General features: G+C 37.2%; 2 protein-coding genes across 2 annotated transcripts in view; one reads left to right on the plus strand and one right to left on the minus strand.

Moving 5' to 3' along the window:
* Positions 1 to 420: 420 nt before the first annotated feature.
* Positions 421 to 19,500, plus strand: SHISAL2B (shisa like 2B). Its single transcript, XM_067730805.1, has 3 exons — positions 421 to 706; positions 4,911 to 5,068; positions 19,285 to 19,500. Exons 1-3 carry the CDS (start codon positions 516 to 518, stop codon positions 19,407 to 19,409), a joined length of 474 nt encoding a protein of 157 aa, XP_067586906.1. The 5' UTR covers positions 421 to 515; the 3' UTR covers positions 19,410 to 19,500.
* A 33-nt stretch (positions 19,501 to 19,533) lies between these two features.
* SREK1IP1 (SREK1 interacting protein 1) overlaps positions 19,534 to 25,973 on the minus strand; it is a 61,862-nt gene continuing 55,422 nt past the window's right edge. The window contains exon 5 of the mRNA XM_067730806.1: positions 19,534 to 25,694. Within this exon, the coding sequence (XP_067586907.1) occupies positions 25,505 to 25,694 (190 nt within the window). The 3' untranslated portion in view covers positions 19,534 to 25,504. The remainder of the gene's footprint in view (positions 25,695 to 25,973) is intronic.

Here is a 25,973-nt window from a genome sequence, read left to right on the forward strand (position 1 = left end):
GTGCCTTTTGTTCTGCCCTCTACCCTGCTTCCCCGGCCCTGCTCGTTTGCCTGAAACCCATATGCCCTGTCCCTAGGCAAAGGGAATTTCAACTTTGGCTGCATCCGTTCAGATGGCAAACACGTCCCACACCACACCTCCCGTCCTCCTTCAGGTGGAATCTCTTTCTGGCATGGAGTGGGGACGCCTCCGTCAATTGAGGAAAAGTGGAGAGACGTCAGGAGAACGTGGAGAAAGCAGACAAAGGGAGAGGGAGAAAGAGGTACAGGGCCGGAGATCGGTAGATAATAGGACCACTCAGTAGCGGGAGGGAGAAGCGCGTGTAAAGCGACCAGACACCATGGGGACGAGGGGAGGAGAGCGAGCAGAAGAGGCGCGCCCCAGGCTGACCGCCCAGGCAGTCAGCCCTGCATCGCAAGAGGCGAGCACGGCCGGAGAGGTCCGCGGGCGGGGCGGGACGTTTGTTGCCAGGGCAGATCGGGGACTTAGCGTGCCCCTGCCCGCAGCCGCCCGAGATGAGCGAGGCCAGCCGGGTGTGCTCCGGCTACTACAGCCTCAACCGCAGCTTCGTGGAGCCCTTCCAGTGTCCCCAGCGCGGCGAGGGGGCCACCCTCATCTACTGCTGTGGCTTCGCTGACCTCAAGTACTGCTGCAGTGAGCCGGGCAGCTACTTCCCCTACAAGCACAGTTACATGTGGAGCCTCAGGTGGGTAGGCAGGGGGCTGGCGGCCATGGGGCTGGGGAGGCGACGAGTCGTGCCACGACGGGAGGAGGGAGGTCACCCGCGTCCTTGCGACCTGCTCGGATCCCCCCGGGGGGACAGGAGCCTCCGAGGGCTGATGAGGGCCCTGCAGAGAACCCACTCGGTGCCACCCCCATCCGGCGAGGGTCGGGCAGTGGCGCCAGAAGTGTGAATACGCCGGGGTCCCCGGGCGAGGCGCGCGCGGGAGGAGAGCGGGCTCTGCGCCCAGAGCGCAAGCAGGGCCGCCCGGCGGGAGCGGACTACTCTTCACTCTCTCTCGCCGGCACCAGTCCGAGGCCTGCGGCTCTGCGGGCAGAGAAAGACAAGCACATAACTTAAGGAGGAGGTTTTAATTCTCTTTTTTATTTGTTTGGGCATTTGGTGCATTTGAATGGAAAAGGAGCTCCTTTGAGACTCAATGTGTTAACCAAAGATCAGAGTATTTTAAGCCTCTTTGCCGGTGAGAAGGAATTGGCTGTATCATTTAAAGTATCAAGAAAGGGTGTGTGTGTGTGTGTGTGTGTGTGTGTGTGTGTGTGTGTGTGTGTGTGTGTGTGTGTGTGTGTGTGTGTGTGTGTGTGTGTGTATGTTTCGACGTGCACAGGCAACAGGGCTTTGTAATTTGCCCTCTCAGTTGATCTCACACAGACCCCCAAACAGAAGTGGAGACCCACAGAGAGGAAGAGTTTCAGTTGCTGTGATTACACACTCCGTTGAACCTTTGCAGGACACCCCCTTTCTCAACACTTGAGCTCTTTGGCCATTGCTGGAAAGTGAAGAGACTTTCAAAGGTGGTGTCTTTCTTGCCTCTTTTTCCTATGATGGTAATTTAACATATTCCAATTCGTATTTACACAGATATTTTCATTACGAAATGCTTTTCCCCCCTCCACTCCAAAGGACTGCAGACTTAGAACCTGATTCTTTCATTTTGACTGGAGAATGAATGGGGTGCCAGGGTTACAGGAAAGAACTGCCACCCCACCTCAAACTGTTACTGACAAATTAGCTTATGTCTGGGAGAGAGAGAGAGGCTAACTCTGCTAAGTAAGAAGAAGAGTATTAGTTCTCCCAATCTCCTACCATGGTCCAGACTTTAGCACACATGTCAAGTCCACAGCAAATGACTTTAAATGTTATTTCTTAGAGCACTAAAGTCATTTGTTTTTGCACACTGCAAGCTTCAAAGAAATCTCAGAAGGAGTGCCTACTTACCAACAAGTTCAACTAACAAATTTGTATCATGCCAGAACAGGAAATGATGAAAATTTATCCCTATTACTTGGGGAAGCAATTTGTATTGCACTGGCATATTATCCGGCCTTCTGGAAAATAACATAGTAGCCTAGCTCTGAGTCTTTGGAGGTGTTAATAATGGTGGCAGCACCTCCATAAGAGACTGGCAACTCTTAAGTCAAACTCAATTGGAAAAGTGCCTGGGATTCTCAGGTCCCTGAATAGTTCCAAAGTGACAAGCAGCAGAGGATAGAAAACCTTCCTAAGGTTTATGAGGGCACAAAGGAATGAACAGCTTGCTGGGGTCTTCATTTAGCATTGACAATGCAGCTCAGTTCCTGGGAAATATAAAAGTCATTTCAACTGATGGCATCAGTTGGCAATGTTAAACCTGGGTTTCTATATGTATATGTATAGCTGATGCACTTTGTTATATAGCAGAAACTAACACACCATTGTAAATCAATCATACTCCAATAAAGATGTTAAAAAAAAAAAAACCCACCTGGGGTTCTTCCTTAGTTATTGAGCTCTGAGAACATAACGGGAAGGTAAAAATTTAGAACTTCATTTCCCTCATATTCTTTGCTCTCTCCCCTAATTTAAAATAGTCCAACTGTGAAAAATATCCCAGAAGTCATTAGCATTTGTTCTGAGATTCTGCAGCCACTGCAGAAAGGCACAGGTATGGTACCTCCAGGTGAATGAAGTTGCTAAGTAGGAGAATTCATTAATGTGACAGCAGCTACAGACCCTCTCTCAGGGACTGCAAAGCAAACTGCCCTATGGTGCTGTGAGGAAAGCATAATTCTCCCTTTTCTGTGTCTGGCCCACTCCCATCTCTTCTCCTCTTATAAATCCCTAACCTCTAAGGGTTTCCTTTGGAAACCTTCAGGACCTAGGAAAATAACCTGTGTTGCACAGGGCTACGCTTGAGTTCAATAAGTTATGTGTTGAAATGAAGTTATGTGTTTAGGAGATTCCCAGAGCTCCATCTTTATCTAGAGTTTTGCATGCATAAAGCAACATTTCTATAAAGTGGAACTATGACAGTGAAACAGTTTGTCAGGATTATGAAGAACATCCTTTTATAACAGGAAGAAGTGACATGCTTTGTTTTTGTTTTTCCTTCCAATCATGTGGCCTGGTTTTTAAACTGTGTACATGTAAAGTCTGTAATACATACATTGAATTTAATTAAGTTGACAATTTTACTTTTAATTGACTAAATTATTTTTTTCACTTTGAAGATGTTTTTAATACCGGGTTCTCATTTCAGGGATCTTTCCAGATGTCTGGCCTCCTAGCTGCTTTATGAAGCAGATAATGTTAATTAAGTGGATTATGTTCCCATGTGTCTGTGCAGTCCTAACCCTCCCTACACATATGATCTACAAAAGTCAGCTTTGGTGCAAAGAAGCATGAAAGAGGAGTTGCCAGAGCCAGGGAGTCTACCCCTTGGAAGAGAGGGCATCAAGTGAGGGCAAACTCCAATTTAAATATGCAACTATATACTGACTCTAGCCAGAAAATTACCCAGTCTTCACTTCTGTGCAGGGCTAGGGGAACTGGGCTGATAGTAATTAACAAGCACAAGAATCTATTGAAGTCTGCCCCCATGTCTGGCTCAGGAGGCAATCTCTAAATTGCAAGCGGGCTTTATCTCCTTAAATTAAGGATAAGTAGGATGAGCTTAGCCCCTCACTTTTAATTTTGTTCTTCCTCCCAAAGCAGTGACACACCTAGCACCCCTGGTCAAATTCTCCCTTCCCTCACTTTCCGCATGTCACATTTGTTCGCGCCCTAACCTCTGGGAAATAGCAGAAGCTGAAAGGCAAGACAGGAAAATAATGAAGGAAAAGATCACTACTTTTCAGTGATCATTTCAATGATTGTTACTTTTCAATGATGATTACTTTTCAATGACTACTAATGGATCAAGCACCAGTCAATTATCGTTTATTTCCATTTATGAAACATTAATTACAAGCTAAATACTCTATTAAACACTTTTAATAAGTGTGCACATGACTATGGGAAAGTCAACAGAAGTATCTGCTCTTGAGCAGCTTAAAATCTAATTATAGGTGTTTACATACCCACACATACATATTGCTCATGAAGGTAAAGTACATATGTTTGCATATTAGTCTTGCAAGATAATTTTCTTTTTTCCAAACTTCTTTTCCCATTTAAAAATAAGTTCACAGGTTTCTGAAAATTGTATTATTTCTCAAGTGATTAGACTTATAGATAACTGTATCAGAAGGAATTGTTACAAATTTAGTGCAAATAATATCATATTTACACTGCATTTTTAGAGAAAAGTACAAGGGTTTCTTCCTAAATGCTAGAAGCTATTGGTGTTATGCTCTTTTAGAAAGGAAAAATTCAGATTGAACATGAACTTTACATAACTTTCATAAACATTGCTTTCCTTTAATTAAACTTTCTTCTCCTCTCTTGTAATGGTTGTGGTTTTGTATATTAATACATGATAACTCCCATACATGTCTCCAAAATAAAAGTTCTACACTTCCAGTAAACATTTGTTTCACTGTTTTTGCAGAGGTAGATATCTTTCTATTCATCTTTTATTGGTGAACCTAATCTTTCCTCCTAAAATATATTAATAATAGAGGTTTATCTGATAGAAATGTTTTTGAAACATCCCTAGAGAATCATGTGACCTTTTGCTGTAATATGAATTCACATGATATTCTATACCAATATTAACATATAAATGTATAGAGAAATATCATAAGAATTTGATGGTAGAAAAAGGTGAGCCATAGATTTCAATCATATACTGTTTATAATAAAACATAATCTGGTATGAATGACTGAAGCAAGTATTAACAATATTTAAACCTTTGTTTTATGTGCAAACAAGTTTGTGTGACAGTCACAGTGTTTTTTCTGTTTTCCTCAGCATTGGCGCTCTGATTGGACTGGGAATTGCTGCCCTTGTTTTACTTGCCTTTGTCATCAGCGTCTGTGTTCTTTGCTACTTATTTCTGTATACAAAGCCTCAGAGATTAGACACTGGCCTTAAACTTCAACACCTAGAGGCTATTTCCACTCAAGAAGGTAATCAGTAACTGTTATTTGTAACCAATTACCTGTAATCTGTTCAAAATAATAACCTGTGCCTGGGTGACAGATCATTCTGTTAGCAATGAATGCTTTTTAAAAATTCAGTTTATTGGGCTTCCCTAGTGGCACAGTGGTTGAGAGTCCGCCTGCCGATGCAGGGGACACGGGTTCGTGCCCCAGTCCGGGAAGATCCCACATGCCGCGGAGCGGCTGGGCCCGTGAGCCATGGCCGCTGAGCCTGTGCGTCCGGAGCCTGTGCTCTGCAACGGGAGAGGCCACAACAGTGAGAGGCCCGCGTACCGCAAAAAAAAAAAAAAAAAAAAAAAAAAAAATTCAGTTTATTATATGTCTTTATAAAACTTCATGTTAAATTAGGTCTTAATGATGAAATACCTTGGAGGGATTGTGCCCAAGGAAAAATAGTGGTAGGATGTAAATATTCTCATGAAAAAATAATACACTGATCCAGTAAATCCACTTTAATTTATTTATGTGTCTCTCAGTTTTAAAGGTTGTATCCTCTTGGAATTTTTAAATTTTGTTTTTGATGGAGCCAAAGAAGTCAAATAGATAGAGGAACAAAATATCCGATAATTAATTGTCAGTGTTGCATTGCTCTAGATTGGTTAGTCAGTAGTCAGTTAGGCATTACCTGTGTGCCTATGGTATGCAGAATTCAGAGGAGGTGTATTAAGTAATTCAGAGTCATATAAAAGAAACTAAAGAATAAATAGAAGTCAGTCTTTGTTCTTGAATAGATCACAAACTAGTTACGCTATACAGGTATGTGTATGTGTGTGTTTGTGTGTGTAGTGCAAGTAGAAATGTTTATGTAAGGTTTTCAGAACTGAGTCTCTTTGTTATCTTAATTATAATGTGCTACACATACTACTCATTATCATTATGAAACAGAAAGAATTGTTAAATTTTTTTGTGAATATAAATTTCTATTAGTGTATTTTAAAAGTAGTGATCATGAATTTTATTTAGATATACGTATTTTGAATATATTTTTAATAAAAATTTAGAATCTCTATATTACAGATATATATGTTTAGAATAAGACACAGGTGCTCACTAACTTCTATTTAAAAAGAAAGTGAAAAACTTTCTTCCAAAAAATTTAGAAAATTTCCTTCCCATATGCTCCATTTTAGCTGAATCCAGAAACATGTTTATGGAGTACATGCTCTGTGATCTTCTCAAATACACCAGCACCGCATGATTACTTTAGCTCTAGTTTTATTCTCTGTAGAGACCTCAGAGGGTGCCCTGTATCACAAAGCAAGAAGCCAAGATCCCTTTGGAGTTCTTTTTATGAAGTACTGTTTGGAGATTACATGGCCGAATTGACCAGTTGTTAGTTGAATTTAGTCCGATGGCTTAGACTCCGTTTCTCCACAGGCAAAATGAAGCAGTGGATTATCAAATAATCAAAAAGTAAAATAATTTTTGTCTCAATTGCTTAGATAATTTAAAGTATCAGTTCTTAAATTTTATTGTGTGTAAGAATCACTTAGGGAGTTTGTTAAAACCACCAACTCCAGACTCTGCATTTTAAAACAAATAGCTCCTCTTCCTGCCCTGCCCTTGCTCCCCTGCTGTCTACTCTCCACAGAGAAGCCAGAGTGAGCCTGGTAAAACCTAAGTCAGGTCAGGTCACTACTCTGGTCAAAACCCTAATTGCTTCACATCTTTCAATAGATATGGAGTCCTAAATGTGAACTATGGGGGCTTTTGTGGTCTGCCCTTTACACCTTTATTTCTAGCATCTTATGCCCAGCCACCTTGGCCTCTTTGCTGTTCCTTGAAATTCCTGCCTCAGGGCCTTTGCGCATGCTGTGCGCATTGTCTGGAATGTTTTTCCCCCACTTTTACTTTCTTTAAATCTTTACTAAAAGTCACCTTCCCAGGGAGTTTTTCCCTGGTCACTCAATCTGCATCTTTAACTTCAACATTTCATGCCTTCTTCCTGCTTTACTTTTCTCCTAAGCACTTACCACTAATCAACTATATATTTTACTTACCTGTTGTCCAATTTTTCTCTACTCCAACTAGAAAGTAAGTTCCAGGAAAGTAGAAATTTTTGTCTTGTTTGCTCATTACTGTTTCTCTAGTGCTTAGAACACAACAAATGTTTGTTGAATGAATTGAATGAAGTAGCACTGCACCTCTGTCGTAGGTGATCAAAGGAACATGTTTATTGTCACCATTATAGTCATCAAACATTCACTGAGTGCCTCTTCTATACAATGCAGTGTGCTAAATAAAAATTGATTATTTTTCCTGATCTATCTCAGGGACTGCTCCAGAATTTTATTTCAAGCTGGATCTGAGAGCCCAGCAACAGAATTCGTTGGCTTGTTGACTCAAGTCTTTGTAGTCTTATGGCTCTTTAGCTAAGGAGATCCATGAGTGCACATCCTATGTAGTTAGTTGAGGCTACTTTCTTACAATGAAATATCCCCACTCTGGCCCTCTGAAAAACACTATGTTTATCAAGTCAGCAAATTAATTCAATACACCTTTCCTGAGTGCTTACTCTTGGTAAGGCAGAATTTTATATGATCATTGCCTTCTGCTGCTTTCAAATTAGATGATTTTGGGCCCTTTGGTTGACATTAACCAAATAAGACATAGTGGAGAGCAGAAAACGAAATAGGTAATCCAAATGTCACCTGGAATAGGAAGAGAAAACGGTTCATATTTGAAAGCGACCCTTCAAAGTGATAATTAAAAACCATTGCTGTGCCTATCGTTAAATATGCATGCTTCATTCCAGTGATTCTCCCACCGAGGGATAAATGTCAGTGTTCTAGCTAGTGAGAAAACAAGGCTTTATTCCACTTAAGGAATGCCTTAAAGGTTAGGAACATTATGTTTGTGTAATAATTAAGCAAGTAAAATTACATTGGAGGAAAATTGGTTTCACCAGTTACCACTCCTTTCTTTGAAAACTATCTGTTCTTAAGAGTCGGCCTCCCATTATTTTAATTTTTAGAATTGAGACTTTTTTCATTATAGGCAATTTGAATGGCCTAAAGGGAAACGTGCTTTTGTGCACATACTAAAACTGACTTAAGGCACTGGACTTTTTTGTTTCTGTAAATGACAGTAGCATTAAAGAAGAAACAACAGGCCCAAAACGGAGCCCTTTGTGCTAAGCCCCACATCAGCAAACCAAAACCTTACCTCACTGCAGTTTCAGCCTCTCCCAGGAGTGAAATTTTAAACCTATCCGTCTGGAATTTCCTGATCAACACTAGTAAGGTAATCTTCAGGATAGACCCCTGCCCCTCCCCTAAAGGAGGGTGACCTGCCTGAAAAAAAATCCTTTCTTTTGTTTATGACTTCCTTGTCCTATCCCCTTCTACCTATAAGACTCTTCATTTCCTACATCTTCTCAGAGCCCCTTTCTACTTGTTAGATGGGATGCTGTCCAGTTCACAAGTCGTTGGATAAAGCCAACTAGGTCTTCAAATTCACTCAGCTGAATTTTGTTTTTTTAACAATAGTCTAAACTTAGACTATTTTGCCAAGATTTTTCTTTCATGTACCTTTGTTCTATTGGGGTTCATTATTTTTAATGTATACAATTTAAGACTTTATACATTTTGAATTGATCCTGAAAATAGCAGGTCTCTCTCTGGTAGTGCCTGTAGAGTTTAATTGGGCTACCTCCAGGGCTCACTTTGTACAGAGGTTCTATTGCTAAGCAATTGATCGGTCTTTACATTGTGTTCCATAATCATTTTCTTTCTTTTTAACTTTTGTGTTTTGAGTTACGCCTGTATCAAATGCCAATGTTTAAAAGAATACCGTGGTTTGTAAGTTGTACTGTATTGGACAAACAGTTCTGAGCAGAAGATGGCTGTGTGAAGGGCATCTTTCTGAGTAGACACCCCTGGGGCGAGGGCTCATTTCATAAGACGTGGAAGAATTAATGGTTAATGGGGGAGCAATTAAAGGATGAATGTCTTAGATCCCGGCTTCCCAAACTTTTCCACTGGAGAATCCTTAAAGGTAGATAAGAAAGGAATGTGTACCTCCAGAATTCCAAGGGTTAGAATGGAAAGCCCTGGCTTGTGAGCTTTAAATTATGTGAAGTTGCCCATTATATTTTTTAAATTGTGGGAATTTTTAATTTGATTGCTAATATAATGACTTGTTTTACTCTAATAATAACATTATATCCTTTCCATTTCTGAGTAAAACTGATGCTCCAAGAAGATAAAATATATTCATCCTGCGGTTTTGAGTATCCATTGACACCCTAGGGTTGTGGAGAGGGGTGGAGAATCGAGAGGGTTCTTAGAAGCAGAGTTTTTGATGAAAATGAGAAGGGCAGAGAGTAGAGCTGCTTGACACAAATAAAATAATACTGTTGTATGGGAATAATAGACAACTCCAATTATCTATTATTTGGTAGTCTCTTTTGCAAAGGCAGGCAATATAAATGGAAAAGGGTAAGCAAATCAGCAGTAAGGCACAGGTTGTCTAGGAGAAAAGCATAAATTATATATAGAATACTGAGAAAGCAAGCAAATTTGACGATTGTGTATACAATTGTTTGTTCTGCCTGTGAGCAAAATGGAACTTGGACCGTTCAGAATAGTCTACTATATTTCTTCTTAGAAGACACCCTTATACCCCTGGAAAGAAAACCTTTCCCTTAATTCACTTTCATTTTAGGAAAATTAGAAAATATAGAAAAACAAATAAACAAATAACTTCATCCATGATCCCACCACACAGAAATAACAGATATTAACACCACGGTGAATATCCTTCATGGATTTTTTTTTCTATATATCTATAGATACATGTATATATAACAAAATTGGGAAAAAAACGAATCCTATAACAGCTTTTCTTTTTTCACTGAACAACAATGACATCATCGTTTGCCAATAAATAAACACCACTTTTAATGATTACATTTTATTACCTTGATGGAGTGCTATGAATTTTTATTCTTTTATTTTGACATAGTTCACACTTCCAGAAAAGTTGCAAGAAAAGTATAGAAAAGGTTGTATACCTTTTCCCAGATTTACTAATTGTTAATATTTTACCTCACTTTTTTCAAAATTGACTTTCTTTTCATGTATATTTTCTGAACCATTTGAAAATAATTTGCAGATATCATGCTTTTTAACCACAAATATTTCAGTATGTGTTTCTTAGGAACAAGGATTTTTTTTCCCTACATAGTATTACAGGACATTTATCAAAGTCAGGAAATGTAACAGTGATAGAGTAATATTATCTAATCTGCAGTTCATATTAAAATTTTCCAATATCCTTAAATAGCTATTTTTTTCTTATCTACGATCTAGTCCAGAGTTACATCTTGTAATTAGTTATCATATTTCTTTAGTCTTTTGTTTTTGTTTTTTGAAACTTATTTTTATTTTAAATCATCCTTTTACCTTTCTTTTTTTCAATTGAAGTATAGTTGATTTACAATGTTGTGTTAGTTTCTGGCTATACAGCAAAGTGAGTCAGATATATATATATATATATATATATATATATAAAAATATACGAAGTTACTATTTTTCCTTTTGCCATTACTAAGTAATTTGTTGGGAGGTATGAAAAAATCCTGTTCCTCCTCCAACTTTCACGCACCCATTGATGGCTCTTGACTGAATCTTTTCATTCAAAATTTCAAGATAATTTTAGAATTATTATTATGATAGCTATGAAATGGTGATTTTCTAACCTCATCATTCCTTCTGTGTTTATTAGTTGTTATTCTACTACAAGGAAGAGCTTTCCCTTTCCCCCTATTTACCTATTAATTAATTTATTAATATCAGTATGGACTCAGATTCTTTATTCTAAAATAGTCTATTACTATCATCATTTATTGATTCTTAAATTATCTCAGATTTGGCCTGTGGGAGCCCCTTTAAACTGGGTCCTATATCCTTTTGAAATATGTCCATCACTTTTTGAGCATTTTTTTTTGCTGTCACAAAATGTTCTTGAGCAGCCTGTGCTTTTCCTGTTCCAGCCCTGAAATCTGCCATTTTTCCAAGAAGTCTCCAAGAAGTTGCCCTTTTAGTTGGAATGGTGTTTAGAAACCAGTCTGGGTATATCATATTTTATTAAATTATTGACTTTGAACTAGCTTCCATTTTTTTCTATTATACACAAGCATTGAACATTGAAGTATTTTCCTAGCATAAATCCCTAGGAATGGAATTGCTGACCAAAGATTTGGTACATATAAAAGTCTTTGGATACAAATTGCTAACTGTCCTCCAGAAAAGTACTATTTCATGAGTATTTTTATTTCAAAAGATATATATCTTACTAATTTCACTGAGGGAAACAATACAGTGTTTTATTTTAAATTTATCTAATTACGAGCAAGGGTGGACATTTTCATATTTATTTGTCATTTTCTTTGTGGTATATTGTTGCTCATATCTTATACACATTTTTCTATGGGGGTGTTCATTTTTCATTGCTTTATAGGAACTTTCCATACAGTAACTAAATTCTTTTTCACATATATTGCAAGTATTTTTCATAGTTGTTCCCTTTTTAATTTTATGTGACAATTTTTCAACTGTGGAAGTTTCTCCTTTTGTGATTTCTTCCTTTAATTTCATACTTAGAAAGTTCTTACTTCACTTTAAGATATAAAGATATTCACCTATATTTTCTTCTAATACAATACATACATTCACTTGTTTTTTAACATTTAAATCATTAATAATCCTGGAATTAAAATTTTTGTGTAAAGTGTGAGGTAGGGATATGCCTTTATTTTTATTTTACAAATGAGCCAATTGTCTAAATATTTATTGGGAAATCTATCCTTGTTTTCTTGCCAATTTAAAATGTCACCTTTGTCATCAACTAAATTCTTATATATACTGGGATCTGTTTTTAGACTTTCTGTTCTGTTAAATTTATCAGTCTGTTTATTCTTAAGCCAATAATATACTTTAAAAATTACTGTAGCCATATAATTTAATATCTAATTAGGGAAGATTTTCTCTTCCTTCCCATTATGCTTCTTTTTCAGTTTCTTAGCTACTCTTGTTTCAGTATTCCAAATAAACTTCTGAATCACATTGTCAAATTTTTAAAAATCAAGTGGCATTTTGATGGGTTTTGTATTAAATTTATAGATAACTTTGGGAGCTATTTTTCTTAGTAGCCTTAATATTGATTCAACCAAATTCTACTCAAAACATTTATTAATTACGCTGCCACATTATTTTTAAATGCCATTCTTTGTTTCAGAGAGGCTTTAAAAACTCACTGAGATCTTAGTAGAAGATGGGGTAATTTGAACTCAATGGCAGAAAAGGTCACTTGTGTCTCCTAAAGGGGCCTTTCTACTGAAAATAATGAGTCTGGAATTTCCTACAACTCTTTTTGTTTCTAGAATGTAGAAAACCAAATTGCTCAGCAGAGCTCCTGCTACTTTTAGCATTTGTGAGTCCTCCTCAGGGAGCAGGGTTAAGCAATGCTGGTGGATGCTGGAACCAAAAAGCAAAATAGAAGCCAGTCTCTCAATTGTGAAAATCCATTTAAAGGATTTAAAATATCAGCCAAATTCCTTTGTGAGCTATGTTAGTCATCTATAGTTGAATTTAACAATGCAGAAAAGAAAAAAAAATGTCCAATTGTGGAAAAAATAGGGTAGGGAAAACATTTCTGGAGAGAACTGCCTTCATTCCTTGATGGATGGGCAAAGCAAAAGGGCAAGTCTAAGATTCTAACTTTCACAATGGATTTTTAACTGTATTTACACGAGATACCTGCGTATCCTCAAGGGGAAGGCAGGGCATTGAAGAAGGGAGAAGTCAATAGGTCAGGTCAGTAGGCAAGTTTTGCTCACTTCACCGTTTACCTCAGATCCAGTTCTTTGCATTGTATTAAATTTAAAGGGAAAATGTCCCCTAGTAAATAAAGAACACTTTTAGGGTGCAAATTTAAGATTGCTTGTTTCCACTAGAAAGAAATGCAGGGTGAGTGGGATGTGTAGATTTCTACTAAAGTGAGCCAGCTGATTAGTCATTGAAGCTGCTGTTGGGCAGCAGATAGGTAATGCAGAAGCTAGGACACAGGCAGATAATGGCAGAAAAGCTTAATTACCGCTCTGCCACATAGCCAGGAGATGAGACCTGCAGAGGGCCCAGCATTCTTTTGATATTTTGAAATGGCAGGTAAGAGCAGAGTTCATAGAAGATTTATAGGATAAATGGATCCCTGAGGAATGCTTCTGAAAATGAATGTAAAATTTAACTATTATAGAAAAAATATATTGGCCTAGTTTGTGATGAGGCTAGGCGGATTTTGTTTGATGAATTTGATTTAAATGGCGAATTTTATTTGCTTGATGAATTGCATTTAAATTTTGGCAAAGGCCAAAACAAAGCTTTAATTTAAATGCCAGGCTGAGAGGTATAGGATTAAAGGAAGGTTGAGATTTACATATGATGACCAGACTGAAGAAAAGAATAAAAATGGGACACTAGCAGCAGAAGGAGCAACTAATGTCAACCCAGGAAAGCACAGTGATGTTGGATCTTCCCAGTCTGCACTCAGGTAAAGAAAAGGAGAAATTAAATTAAAAAAAACCCTTTATATGTAACAAATCCCTTAAGAGCTCAATGGTATAACAGATTTCTTGTTTAAAATTTAATCCATGTTGTAACCTTGTGACAGAAGAGGCAGCTGGTTTTATCTCTACTCTGTTGGTTAAGAAATTCGTTTCTATTTATTAAAGGAAAACTAGGAAAAGGTGAGGTTTCTGAGACTTTTCCTCTTCTCTCTTTAAAAATCATTCCAAAGGGATGCAGTTAGCTGGACTCTGATATCACTACAGCACAGCCCACTTACAGCAGTTGTTTTTTCCATAATATGCCCAATTAATTCTATCTTACCAGAGGGATATACATTGAAAGCACGTTTGGACTTTTATAAGCTGCAGGAAGAGAGGGAACACCAGGGTGTTGACTTGCTAATCAAAGCTCCTGCTTCAAATAGTGTCAGTATGGTGTTTATATCAAATCTTTTCTTGTTCCTGTAGCAAATCAGTTTGGTTAGGGGAACTGCATTGCCTTAAGAAGCCAATCTAAGAAATGATCTTTGTACCTGCACTGGTTAGAAGGATCCAGTAGTCAAGGAAATAATGAATCAGGGCTGGGGAGTGGGGGGTTTTACAAGTCCTAGATGAAGGAAAATCTATTGATAGGATACGGGAATGTATTTTGCAAGCCTTTAAATCTCAGAGGGCAGTAGACAGGTTAAACTCGTTGTTTCCAGAAAAACGCGTAATGGAAACCAGAGCTGTCAGAATAGAGATGGCTTAAGAGAGAACCCCAGACTAAGGGGTTCTTAGAACCCCAAACTAAGTGAGGAAATAAATTCCTGAGTTTAACTCCCATAAGAAGAAAAAAAAACCCTGTATGTGACAAGGTAGAAAAACCACCTTGAAAGTCTCACTAGAATATTAAGAATTTAAGTATGTAAAAACCTTAGGAAACATGAAGGACTTGAATTAATCAAATGTTATAGTCTTCAGACTTCCAGGATTTCAAATAAAAGGTTAAAATTTTAGATGTTTGGGCTTCCCTGGTGACGCAGTGGTTGAGAGTCCGCCTGCCGATACAGGGGACACGGGTTCGTGCCCCGTTCCGGGAAGATCCCATATGCCGCGGAGCGGCTGGGTCCATGAGCCATGGCCGCTGAGCCTGCGCGTCCGCCCCGCAATGGGAGAGGCCACAACAGTGAGAGGCCCGCGTACCGGAAAAAAAAAAAAAAAATTTTAGATGTTTAAAAAAATGCTAGAGGGGCAAGATAGGGGAAGAGGATTAAGAGGCACAAACTATTATGTATAAAATAAATAGGCTACAAGGATATATTGTACAGCATAGGGAATATAGCTAATATTTATAACTTTAAATGGAGTATAATCTATAAAAATACTGAATCACTATGTTGTATGCCTAAAACTAATATGATATAAATCAACCATACTTCAATAAACAAAGAAAAGAAATGCTTATATAAGATACAAATTCTGCCCAGATAATATGAAACTAATTTACATCTTAAATCCTTGGTCTTTTACCTTTACCTGCTGTGATACCGGAGAGTACAAACGATACTGAACCATAAAAATAAGCCTACAAACATTTTGTTTTTCAAATATTACAAATGTTATATAAGGAAAATAGTTTCAAGGGTCTCTCTCTCTCTCTCTCTATATATATATACCCCATTACTTAAGTATTTAGTAGTTAAATTTGAATCCATATATCTTTTAAAGTCTACTTTGCAAATAACAGTCAAGAATTTATCAGGTCATCAAATTTTCATGCTAGCTTTCCCTACTACATTTATCTTAACCAATTTTGCTTGCTGACTGGGCAAAGAGCTACTTGCCAGGCTAGAAAATGTTGTGCCTACAACAAATTAACTTTTTGTTGTTTTTGTTTAAAAATCAAATTATATAGTCAAAACATTATGATTGGATGTTTAGAAGTAGAACATTAATTTAACACCAAAAGAGTTCAGATGTAATGAAATAAAGCCATATATTGTACCGCTCTAGGCCCTATATTTTAAAATTATGATACTTTTAATATTAGCCCAGAGAATAATGCCACACGTTTCAGGCCTATGGGCAAGATCTGGGAGCTGTAGTGAGACATCATCGTTCAAAACTTATCAATAATATTGCTCCTTTGAGTGTTGATCTATGAAAACCACCCATAGTGAGGGATGTCCTCAGTGACTCTAGAAAGCAGTCTATACAATTAGTTATAAATGGGCAAAGCCAGGCAGTATGAACACACTTAAAGGTGAGGCTTAGACTTATCTAAAGAAAAAAAGTTAAAGTCATATAAGAAGAGAGACTAGATGGCAAAAAAGTAGAGGAAAGCTACTTCTAAGAGTGAAACCTCTTGGCTAGTGAGTCCCCCTTCCCCTTAGGTAGGTTTGGAGCACATTTTCCAAAATCTAAAGGACAAATAAGAGTTTTTCAAGCAAAGATTAGAGAATTAGGGATATCAGGCAGCTGGAAGTATGCAAAGGCATGGGGCAGAGAGAGACAAGAGAGCAGGCCAAGTCTGGGGAGCCTGTCAGTCAGTATTTCTGTGTGTCTGAAATGCCAAGTACCAGGAAGGGAATGGGGCGAGCTGAGCCGGGACAGGGAAGTAGGGCTCATCCTCAGCCTAACCAAGAAATTAAGATTTGATCCTAAAGAATTTTAAGCAGAGAGAAGCTGATAGTAAATGCTCTGAGGAAACATTATGAAAGTATTAACTATTATTGTATTGCTGATAGTTTTGCATCTTTTCTCACTTAACATTGTATTCTGAGCATTTTCAATGTAATTAAAAATTTCTCGGAAATCACTTTTTCAGATTAAATGGCTGCATCATACTTATGTATGATAATTTAGCAATTTCCCTATTATAAATTTAGGGTACTTACAGTTTTTTGGTATTGAAAAGAATCAGTGAATATCTTTATAAGTTTTAGAGCTCATCTCTTATGGTTTCCTTGGGAACTTCATGCAAAAATCACAAGGTAGGAACACTCCAGACTTAAAAATAAATGTACCAGTTTACACTCCCATCATGCCATCCCACTGGCCCTGCTTTCTAAGGCCAAGGAGGACATCCCCCACTATGGGTTGATTTCATAGACTAACACTCAAAGGGGTAATATTATTGATAAGTTTTGAAGGATGATGTCTCACTACAGCTTCCAGATCTTGCCCATAGGCCTGAAACATGCATGGCATTATTCTCTGGGCTAATATTAAAAGTATCTTGTTTAAAATGTGGAGCCTTGAGTGGTACGATATATGGCTTTATTTCTTTTCTTCTGAATTTTTGTGACGGTAAAATAAATTACTTAAATTACTCTTGGCCAAGAAAGATTTTATCTGTTCCTAATTGAGACATGAAAAATGGTAATTACCTTTTGAATTTACATTTCTTTCTGACTAGTACATTGGAGATTCAGTAGATCTTTTGCCCATCTCTTTACTAAGAGGTGTTAATGTCTTACATATTGATATGTAAATTCTGGTTATATGTTAGACATGCATCATGTGTTCTAAACATTTCTTCCCAGTTGGCTTTCAATCTTGTCTTTTGCAGTCTACAACTTTAAAGTTTTTACTATGCCACACTTTCAATCTTATCATTTCACTCAACAAATTTATTGAACATTAGCTATGTACAATGCAATTCTTCTGCATCATCAATGAAAAATATAGTAAAAGATCTCTGGCATGTGGTGCTTACATTTTAGTGAGAGAAGACAGATAATAAACATAATAAAAAGGTAAATTATATTAGAAAATAAATGCTATGGGAAAAACTGGAGAGCAAAGGGATTGGGGATGGGGTGGGGGGAATGTAGGTTGCAATTTTAAATACAGTGTTTAGGTCTCATTGAAAAGGTGACTTCTGAGCAAGGATTGGAAATTAGGGAGTTATCCTGCAGACAATCTGAGGGAAGAGCATGCCAGACAGAGTGAACAGCCAGTGCAAAGGCCCTGCGGCTGGAACATGCCTGAAATGTTTGATCAAAGAGGTTGGGAAGACAATCTGAGGGAAGAGCATGCCAGACAGAGTGAACAGCCAGTGCAAAGGCCCTGTGGCTGGAACATGCCTGAAATGTTTGATCAAAGAGGTTGGGAAGACAATCTGAGGGAAGAGCATGCCAGACAGAGTGAACAGCCAGTGCAAAGGCCCTGTGACTGGAACATGCCTGAAATGTTTGATCAAAGAGGTTGGAGTGAATGAGAGGATGAAGTAGAAGAAGATGAAGTCAGGGAGATTAATGGTGTGTGTGTGTTTGTGTGTGTGTGTGGACATGTAGGCCATTATAAAGACTTGGGTGAAATGGAGGGTTCTTTGCAGAGGACACGCTTTGACTTATGTTTCAAAGGATCACTCTGAGTGTTGTGCTGAAAATAGAACAGTGGTAGCAGTGAAGGTGGTCTGATTTTGGATTTGTTTTAAAAAATGTAGTCAACAGGCTATCAGATAAATTGGTGGTGGGGTTGAGGGAAGAGGAACCAAGACTGACAGAGGTTTTTGTCCTGAGCAACTGAACACATGGAAGTTGCCGGCAATTGAGAAGAGGAAGACTGTAAGTGGATTGGGCTCTTTTTTTTTTTTTTTTTCCTGGGAATGATCCAAATATCAGTTTTGGACTAAGTTGGAGATGTCTGCTAGATATCCAAGTGGAGATGGCAAGTTGAGTCTGGAGTTCAGGAGAGGTGTGGGTTAGAGACACATATCTGGGAGTCATCAGCAGAGATGGTATTAAAAACTGTGGGACTAATCAGCCTAAGATGCTTGGGAGAGGAAAAGGGACCAACAAGAAAGATGGAAAAGGAGCAATGGTGACACAGGAGCGAGTCAAGGAAGGGTGGCATCTGGGAAGCCAAGAAAGAAAATGCTGCTGATAGGTCAAATAAGATGTGGCTTGTGAGCTGAACTGTGGGTTTAGCAACAGGGGGTTATTAGTAACATCTGTGATTTCTTGCACTGCTTTTACATAATTATAAAATTATTTAAATATATTTAATTTGTATATATTGGTGAAATATATGACATTATTTTCACACTTAATTTTTCTAACGTCATTCATTGATTAATAATCCATTTCTTTGCTATGAGCTTGTTAGTCTAACTTCTGATGAACAAATATCCACATTCCTCTACCCTTGTGCATTTTGGACTCATTTATATAGAACGAGTGAATGGGATTGTGGGATGAACATGCTCTTTTTAAATGTTACATCTCAACTGATTATAATGGCAAAGCCTTAAGATTGTTGTAAATTATTATGGTCGATTTTAGTTTTGTTTCCTTTATGCATAAGGACAGTCACACTTTTATTAAGCAACCCAGAAACTGTTACCTTCTGACCAAATGTGTAGTTTCCTCCGTGGAAGTGTGGAGAAAGAAAGGTAAGCATGGAAACGAAATCCTTACTTCTGTTACGGAGTATTTCCCTTATTTGACTTTCAGGAGAAAATGCTCAAAAACAACTTTGAAATGATTCAATTCTCACTCATCCATAAGGTCTTTAGGACATCATATTTCCAACGTTCCTAAAAAGTTTATTTTTTTAAGGACAAATTTTAAAGTAAGATTTGATGTCATAATTTCAAATAGTTATTTCATTTTGTTTTGTGTATTTGCAGGCAGCTCAAATAGAAAAACCAAAGCCCCCAGTTCAAATTCAACAAATGAAACATTCTATGAAGCTGATGATATAATTCAAGAAAAAACAATGGATATGACACAAATCAACACTGCTTACTGTTAAATATCCTGTGTTGTAAAAGCTCACTGGAGAGATGGAGCAACAAAAATAAAGAGTTCACTTCAAATACAGTTTGTAATAATACTTTTCAAAAACTCACCACGCACAAAGCAAGACACAGCTGCAGTTTTGATCATTCAATTAATTTATTAAACACCCACTAAGGTTTCTGATAGATTTCCATGTGCATAAGTTTACTTTTATTTGCTAATTAAGATGTTTCTACATTACATGAAATTATGTTAATACTTCAGGAGAAATTATAGAATTTATCAATAACAAGATAAGCACACCTATGTCAGTGAAAAACAATGAGAAGTTTATGTCACATTACCAGCACTTCACAAGTTTCTCACACCTCGAGGCAGTTATTTTTATAAGAGATGGTACTAGATAAGTAAATCTCGGGGAGGGGGGCGGCCTTATGAATGAGAAGTGGTGTGTTCTTAAGTCTCTTAGAAATCAACCTATGCCTTTTTTAGGGGATTTGCTGTATTATTGCCTTTATAAAAACTAACATTCAATAACAAAATGTATCACTATGTATAATCTGCATGATAAATATTTTCTGCAAGGGATAACCATAACAAAAATCCTTCACTGATAAAGTTCCTAAGGAATTTCTAGAATGAAAGTTATAAAACAAACAAGTTAGTTTTCTGGTCCAACCTAAGGCTACTGCAGTGGTATCACTTAGACATCTAGAAATAAAACCACAGTTTCTGCAAATTAAAATTGTTTTAAAAGATTTTTATTCATAAGTGTGATTTCTATTATAAGAACACAGACCTGGTCCTATAATGGAATTCAATAGGAAAAAAAAATTAATTTTAGGCTGGCTCTGCTGAACACATCTACCGTATTGTACAAAGTTTCTGTAGTTAGAAGACTAGCCTTTCAAAATGTGTCAAATACAGCTTCTCTGGTCTGCTGGGGGAAAAGAAAGGAATGCCTTATGGCTCTCAGGTATGCAAACTCAGGGTTAGAAACTTTTGGCCATTAGCCTGTCAAAATTTCTACTAAGAACTGGGGATTCCAGTGCTGTCCAGTAGAGGTTTCTGTGATGATGGAAATGTTCTTTCTATATCTGCACTGTCTGGCATGGTAGCCACTAGCCACATGTGGCTTACTCAGCACTTGAAATGTGGCTAGTGCAACTGAAGAGACACATTTTCATTTAATTAATCTAAATTTCAATAGCCACATGTGGCTACACTGACAGCATAGTTCCAGATCATTATTGCAACACCCTTCTGCCAGTGTTGGATTTCACATTCAAAAAGAGTACAGTATTGCCAATGTTTAAATATTAAAATTGCTCAGAGTGTGTGTGAAGTCTGAAAGTTGAAACATTTCCATTACAAAAATGACATGTGGTCATAAAAGCAAAGAATTTTCATCTATTTTTGTGAAAGCACATAAAGTGTGGGTACTTCTTCATCTTTTATCCAGCTTTGATAAAAAAACCCCAGAAAATTGGCTATCTTGATACACAGATATTAATAATTATATTACTGATTAGATGTTGCCTCAGGTGAAAATCTAGGTTGAGAAAGTTAGTTAAGGCACTGGTAAGTCTACTTTTGTTGCTCAAGGGGAAGAGCAGAGGCCAGACAAGAAGCAGGAAACTTAGAGACTCAGGGCCAGCAAAATGCTCCTGGTTCCCCAGACTCTTCCCAACCTGTGGGACAGGCAAACTGGGGCTGGGCATGGCTGCATGCATCACGGGCTGTGCTCTACAAGAGGCAACCCAATTCTCTGGCGCTCTGCAAAATTTTAGAGGAGTTGGGAGGAGACAAGTGAGGTCTGAAGATCCTGGGCTTCGCAAGTGAAATTATCATTGAGCTGGCCTAACAAACCCTACTGTTCTTGGATGCCAACTGCCCAGGAAAATTGAGTCTCAGCACTTAGTATCAGTTGGAATCTGTGGAGCGCTCCCTGCCAAGCCAGGAAACCTGGGGGAGAGCAACAGGGCTATCTAGTAGACCAGCTGGTGTGTGTCACTGTGACTTTGAAGGAGTTGCACTTCGTAATATTGATTTAAATATTAAAATAGTCAAATCAATATTAAAAATATTAAAAGAAGCCTTACCAAATTACGACGGTCTGCCTTGAAAAATATATTCTAAAGGATTTATATCCACTGAAAATACTAACATAACAACACAATATATTCTGTCAGTCAAAAATAACCTAAAATAAAATTAAAAGCAAAACACATTTCAAATTATGTACATTTGCATGTAATTCTGGGGATGGGTCTGATTAAGAATATAGTAGCTTTTCAGAAGACTGTAATTTTTAGAAATCAGAACTTAGAAAAGTGGGCCTAGAATAAGAGATCAGATAATAGACTATCAAAGACTCAAATTATTTTCTATGTGGGCTTTTAATGAGACTAATTTCATCCTTTAAAACCTGTGGGATTGGATTATGAAATGGATGAAACCAAACCTCAATAAAAGTCATTTCTTTCCTTAAAACTCTCTAATGGCGTCTCTTGCTTAGAGATGAAGGCCAAGCTCCCATAGATGGAACATAAAACCTCCTTCTCTTGTACCTGAGAACTTAGAATGGTGGTCTCGATTCTTACCACTCCTGCCCCACACAGGGCTTATAATTCTTGACACACACGCCCCAGCTTTTTCTATTGTGGGCTTTGTTCACTGTACTCATTCTGTCAACTCCCACTCTCATCCTCAATCAAAATGCACTGCAGGCATTACTTTTTCTAGGTAGCCTCTTCTAACTTCTCCAGACTATGTTAGGTATTCCTGTGTGTTTCTATAAACCCAGTTACTGCACTTAATATCTAATGATGAGTTCTGCTGTTTCTCCTACCAACTAAACTGTGAATTCCTTTCAGGGAAGCAAATGTGTCTTATTTATCTCCGTATCCCTGGTGTTTAACATAGTGTTTGCCATGCTAGGCACTCAGTAAATGTTTATTGAAGAAAGGACCCAATGGCATTTAACAAGACTATTATTGATAACTCTTCAATCTAGTTTAATTGAAGGTAACCTAGGCCTATGTAATTTTAGACAGAATGAGTCATAAATACAGACACACACAGTTGTTTTACTCACTGATGTTTTAGCCTCAAAGAACCAAAGATGTAAACAGATATGTATTAAGTATGAAGAACTGGGGATCCCTCTGAGAGCTTTTAGCCAACAGAAGATATGGAGAAAAGAAATACGGAACTGTATGGGGCGTAGGTCCATCAGCCTAAAAGCAATAGTCTCAAAGTATTCAGATAATCAGGTTACAGATACAAATCTAAACATAAATTCTGTCTGCATCTAGTGAAAATAACATACACTGGGTGGTAAGGATATGAACCAAATACCAATTATCTGCTTAAAGAAGTAACATGTGTTTAACAGTTACATTAATAAATTCAACTTTTACAGTTTACAGAATGCTACCTGCTTATCTGTAACAATTTATAAATGAATATAATAATTTATATTCTAAATGAAAATAATTTCTAAAATAATATTATTTGAAGTATTGATAATCATATATATTAAGAACTAGAAGGGATCTTAGAGATAATTTGGTACAATATTTTATAGATGAAAGACACCAAGGCCCAGCGAAGGTAAATTACTTTGTTGAAGGTCACACAGGTAGCCAGAATGACTAGGACTTGTGTTTTTGGCCACCGTGCGGCATGCGGGATCTTAGTTCCCGGACCAGGGATTGAACCCCTGCCCCTTCAATGGAAGCGCGGACAACTAGGACTTTTGGATTTTTACTATTAAGTTCAGTTTTCCTTATGCTACATATTGCCTGAGAGGAAATGTCACTAATTTTCTCCTACAATATATTAGTGAGATTTGCATCCAAACCCAATAATAACAAGATCACTTCAGAAGAAAATTACTTTAGTAAAAATACATGAATTTTATTCAGATGAGCTCTTTCATAAACTATTCTCAGACTATGGGAAATTTACTCAAGAATAATTCCAAGAGTTTCTTCTGGGGAAAAAAATTACTGAACGTTAAAATCTTTTAATTTGCGAACCCTTATTAGGTAATGAGGCCTGAATTTTATATAACTCTCCTGAGCCACTGATTGTCTCAGCATCCAGATAACAAATCTGATAAGCCAACTTATTATCTCTACAATTAACAGAAGTAAAACTCACAAATTACTGGATCAACTCTTGTGTCACTACAATTATTTTTAACCATGTTACACACTCAATAGGAGACCATATGTTTGCATGTAGCATTTTCTAATAATTTTTTAAAGTTTTTTTTTACTTATTTTTCTCATACTGATAACCAAAGAATTGTATTTTCCTAAAATATAGTTTTCAAAAATACATAAACTACAGCAAAGGCAAAACAAACCCTTAAAAACCTAGTAGCTCTGTGTTTCTCTCCAAATAACTGACTAAGCTATTTAAACAAAAGGATTTCTTTTTAAGGAGGCCATAGGACTAAGTTAGGTTATGGAAAAGCTACAAGTGTGAGCACTTCCATGGCTGTAATGTTAGAAAAGGGATGTGGATGTAGCTTCCCTAGAATCTGCACAAGGTAAGCATATGCTAAGAGGAGTTATGAGGCTCTCCCAGTCTTACTGAGGTCATGCCAGATAGGAGTGCTGGGTGAAGGAAGAATCAGTACACCTTTCCAGCCTGAGAGGTTATGTGTACTTACCTGATTTCATCATAATGAATTCACCTGCAGCCATGTCTGTAGGCTACCAATTTGAAAATTTATAACTGCACCACAGTGAGGTACTTACAATCTTTGGTGCTGTACCATGATAATTAGTTGACTTTCGATGCTGCTACAATAAGTATTTAACTTATTGGACATAAGGGATATCCAAGTATCACTGAGAAATTAAAAAAATGTAGAAACATTTATATCTACAACTATGTGTTTGAAAATGCTAACTCATATAAAATTTCCATTGTTATATAAAGGCTTTCATGATGTAACTCCCTGACTCTTAAATTTTAAAAAATACAGAATAAAATTCTTAATCCTAAATTTTTGTCACTGCTCCTGAGGTTTATGATTGAAGTCAAAGAGAGAAACACCCCAAACTAGTCATTTATGAAACCATAAATTCAGTGGAAACCTGCTTCAAAACTACAAATTATTTCAGACAAATATATATGTATGTTCACATTTATAAAAAATTTCCACATTACTCATAGAAACAAGCGTCATAAAATTTACAGACCGAATACAATAAAAATCAGTTCTAATGAAGATTTAGCTGTTATCCTCCTAAATAAAAAGTTCTGTGTTTGAGGTAACTCTTTAAGACATGCCAATATGGCATATTTGTAAAACAACCCAGGAGTCTATCTTAAAAATCCTGCCCAACACAGCATCATCTCTATGAGACCTACAAGTAGGCTGAACTAGACTTGTCTTTTTAAGCAAGGAAGAAATATTTTGTTACAAAAACCAAGGAGGCAGGTACTAGAAACTCTGCATCTCAGAAAACAGTGAAATTTTGTTATAAATACTTTCATTATCATCTTCCTGCTGATGCCATTCATTTAAAAAGTTCTAGTCAAGACCAATAAAGCAGCTTCATCTCCTGTGACATCCAAAAAAAGCCAAGATTTAAAAACAACAGTGAAAAACTTCACTCTCATTATACATTATCATAGGATATAAAGCTATGAAAATTTTCAGTGTCAAGCGCAAAGCATTATCCCCTACCTCACTTTAACACTGGAAGGTGGACACTTAATTCAGCAGTACTCATTAACTGCTAAGTATATTGCCTGTGTTGACTGTAGTAAAGCCATTTACAATCAACTTATAAAGTAATAACACTAGCCAGACACACACACAGAGGAATATCAAAAACGATGAGTTTTGTTGCACAAATATCCATACTTGGGGCATGGCTATCAGGTAATAAGACTGATTCAATACTCTATAATCATAGTACATTAAAATACTGCCAGACAGTAATGGCCCCATATATGAAAAAATGTCTATATGGAAAAGGCTGTGACTTATTGCCAAGCATAATTATATAGCAAATTTCAAGGAAAGTCTAATAATTTTCAAAACCATATTTTTAAATTTAATGGGTCAGGCCAAAGTCTCAGTTACTTTTTGGAGATTTCAGAACTATTAGGGGCAGAGGAATGCTTTTCCTTTTTTCTCTTCTTTTTGTCCTTTTTGTGATGCTTCCCCTTTTTTGACTTACTCTTTTTCTCTTTTTTCTTTTCTTTCTTCTGATATCTTTGTTTCTTTTGTTTTGAAGTGTCCTCTTCAGTGGAACTGGATGAATAAGACCTATGAGTAATAATGCATGCTGACTGATAATTGTATTTATGGTTGATGGGTACATTTAAATGGAATTTGAACTGCCTTAAATCCTTCTTGGAATAAGGTGGGAGTATAAATATAAAGGAATTCAAACAAAATGTGCTTTATATATTTGTATTCTCTTAAAATACGGTATTCAGAGTTTTTGCCACTTAGCCAGAGAAACTAACAAAACAAATGTCTCTATTCTGCTCAGTTCTAGTTATGAGTTTTAAATTCAGTAAGGATGAAATAATTTTTCTGTGA

The sequence above is a fragment of the Pseudorca crassidens genome, chromosome 3 (genome assembly GCF_039906515.1).
Source record: "Pseudorca crassidens isolate mPseCra1 chromosome 3, mPseCra1.hap1, whole genome shotgun sequence".
Taxonomy (NCBI): Eukaryota; Metazoa; Chordata; class Mammalia; order Artiodactyla; family Delphinidae; genus Pseudorca; species Pseudorca crassidens.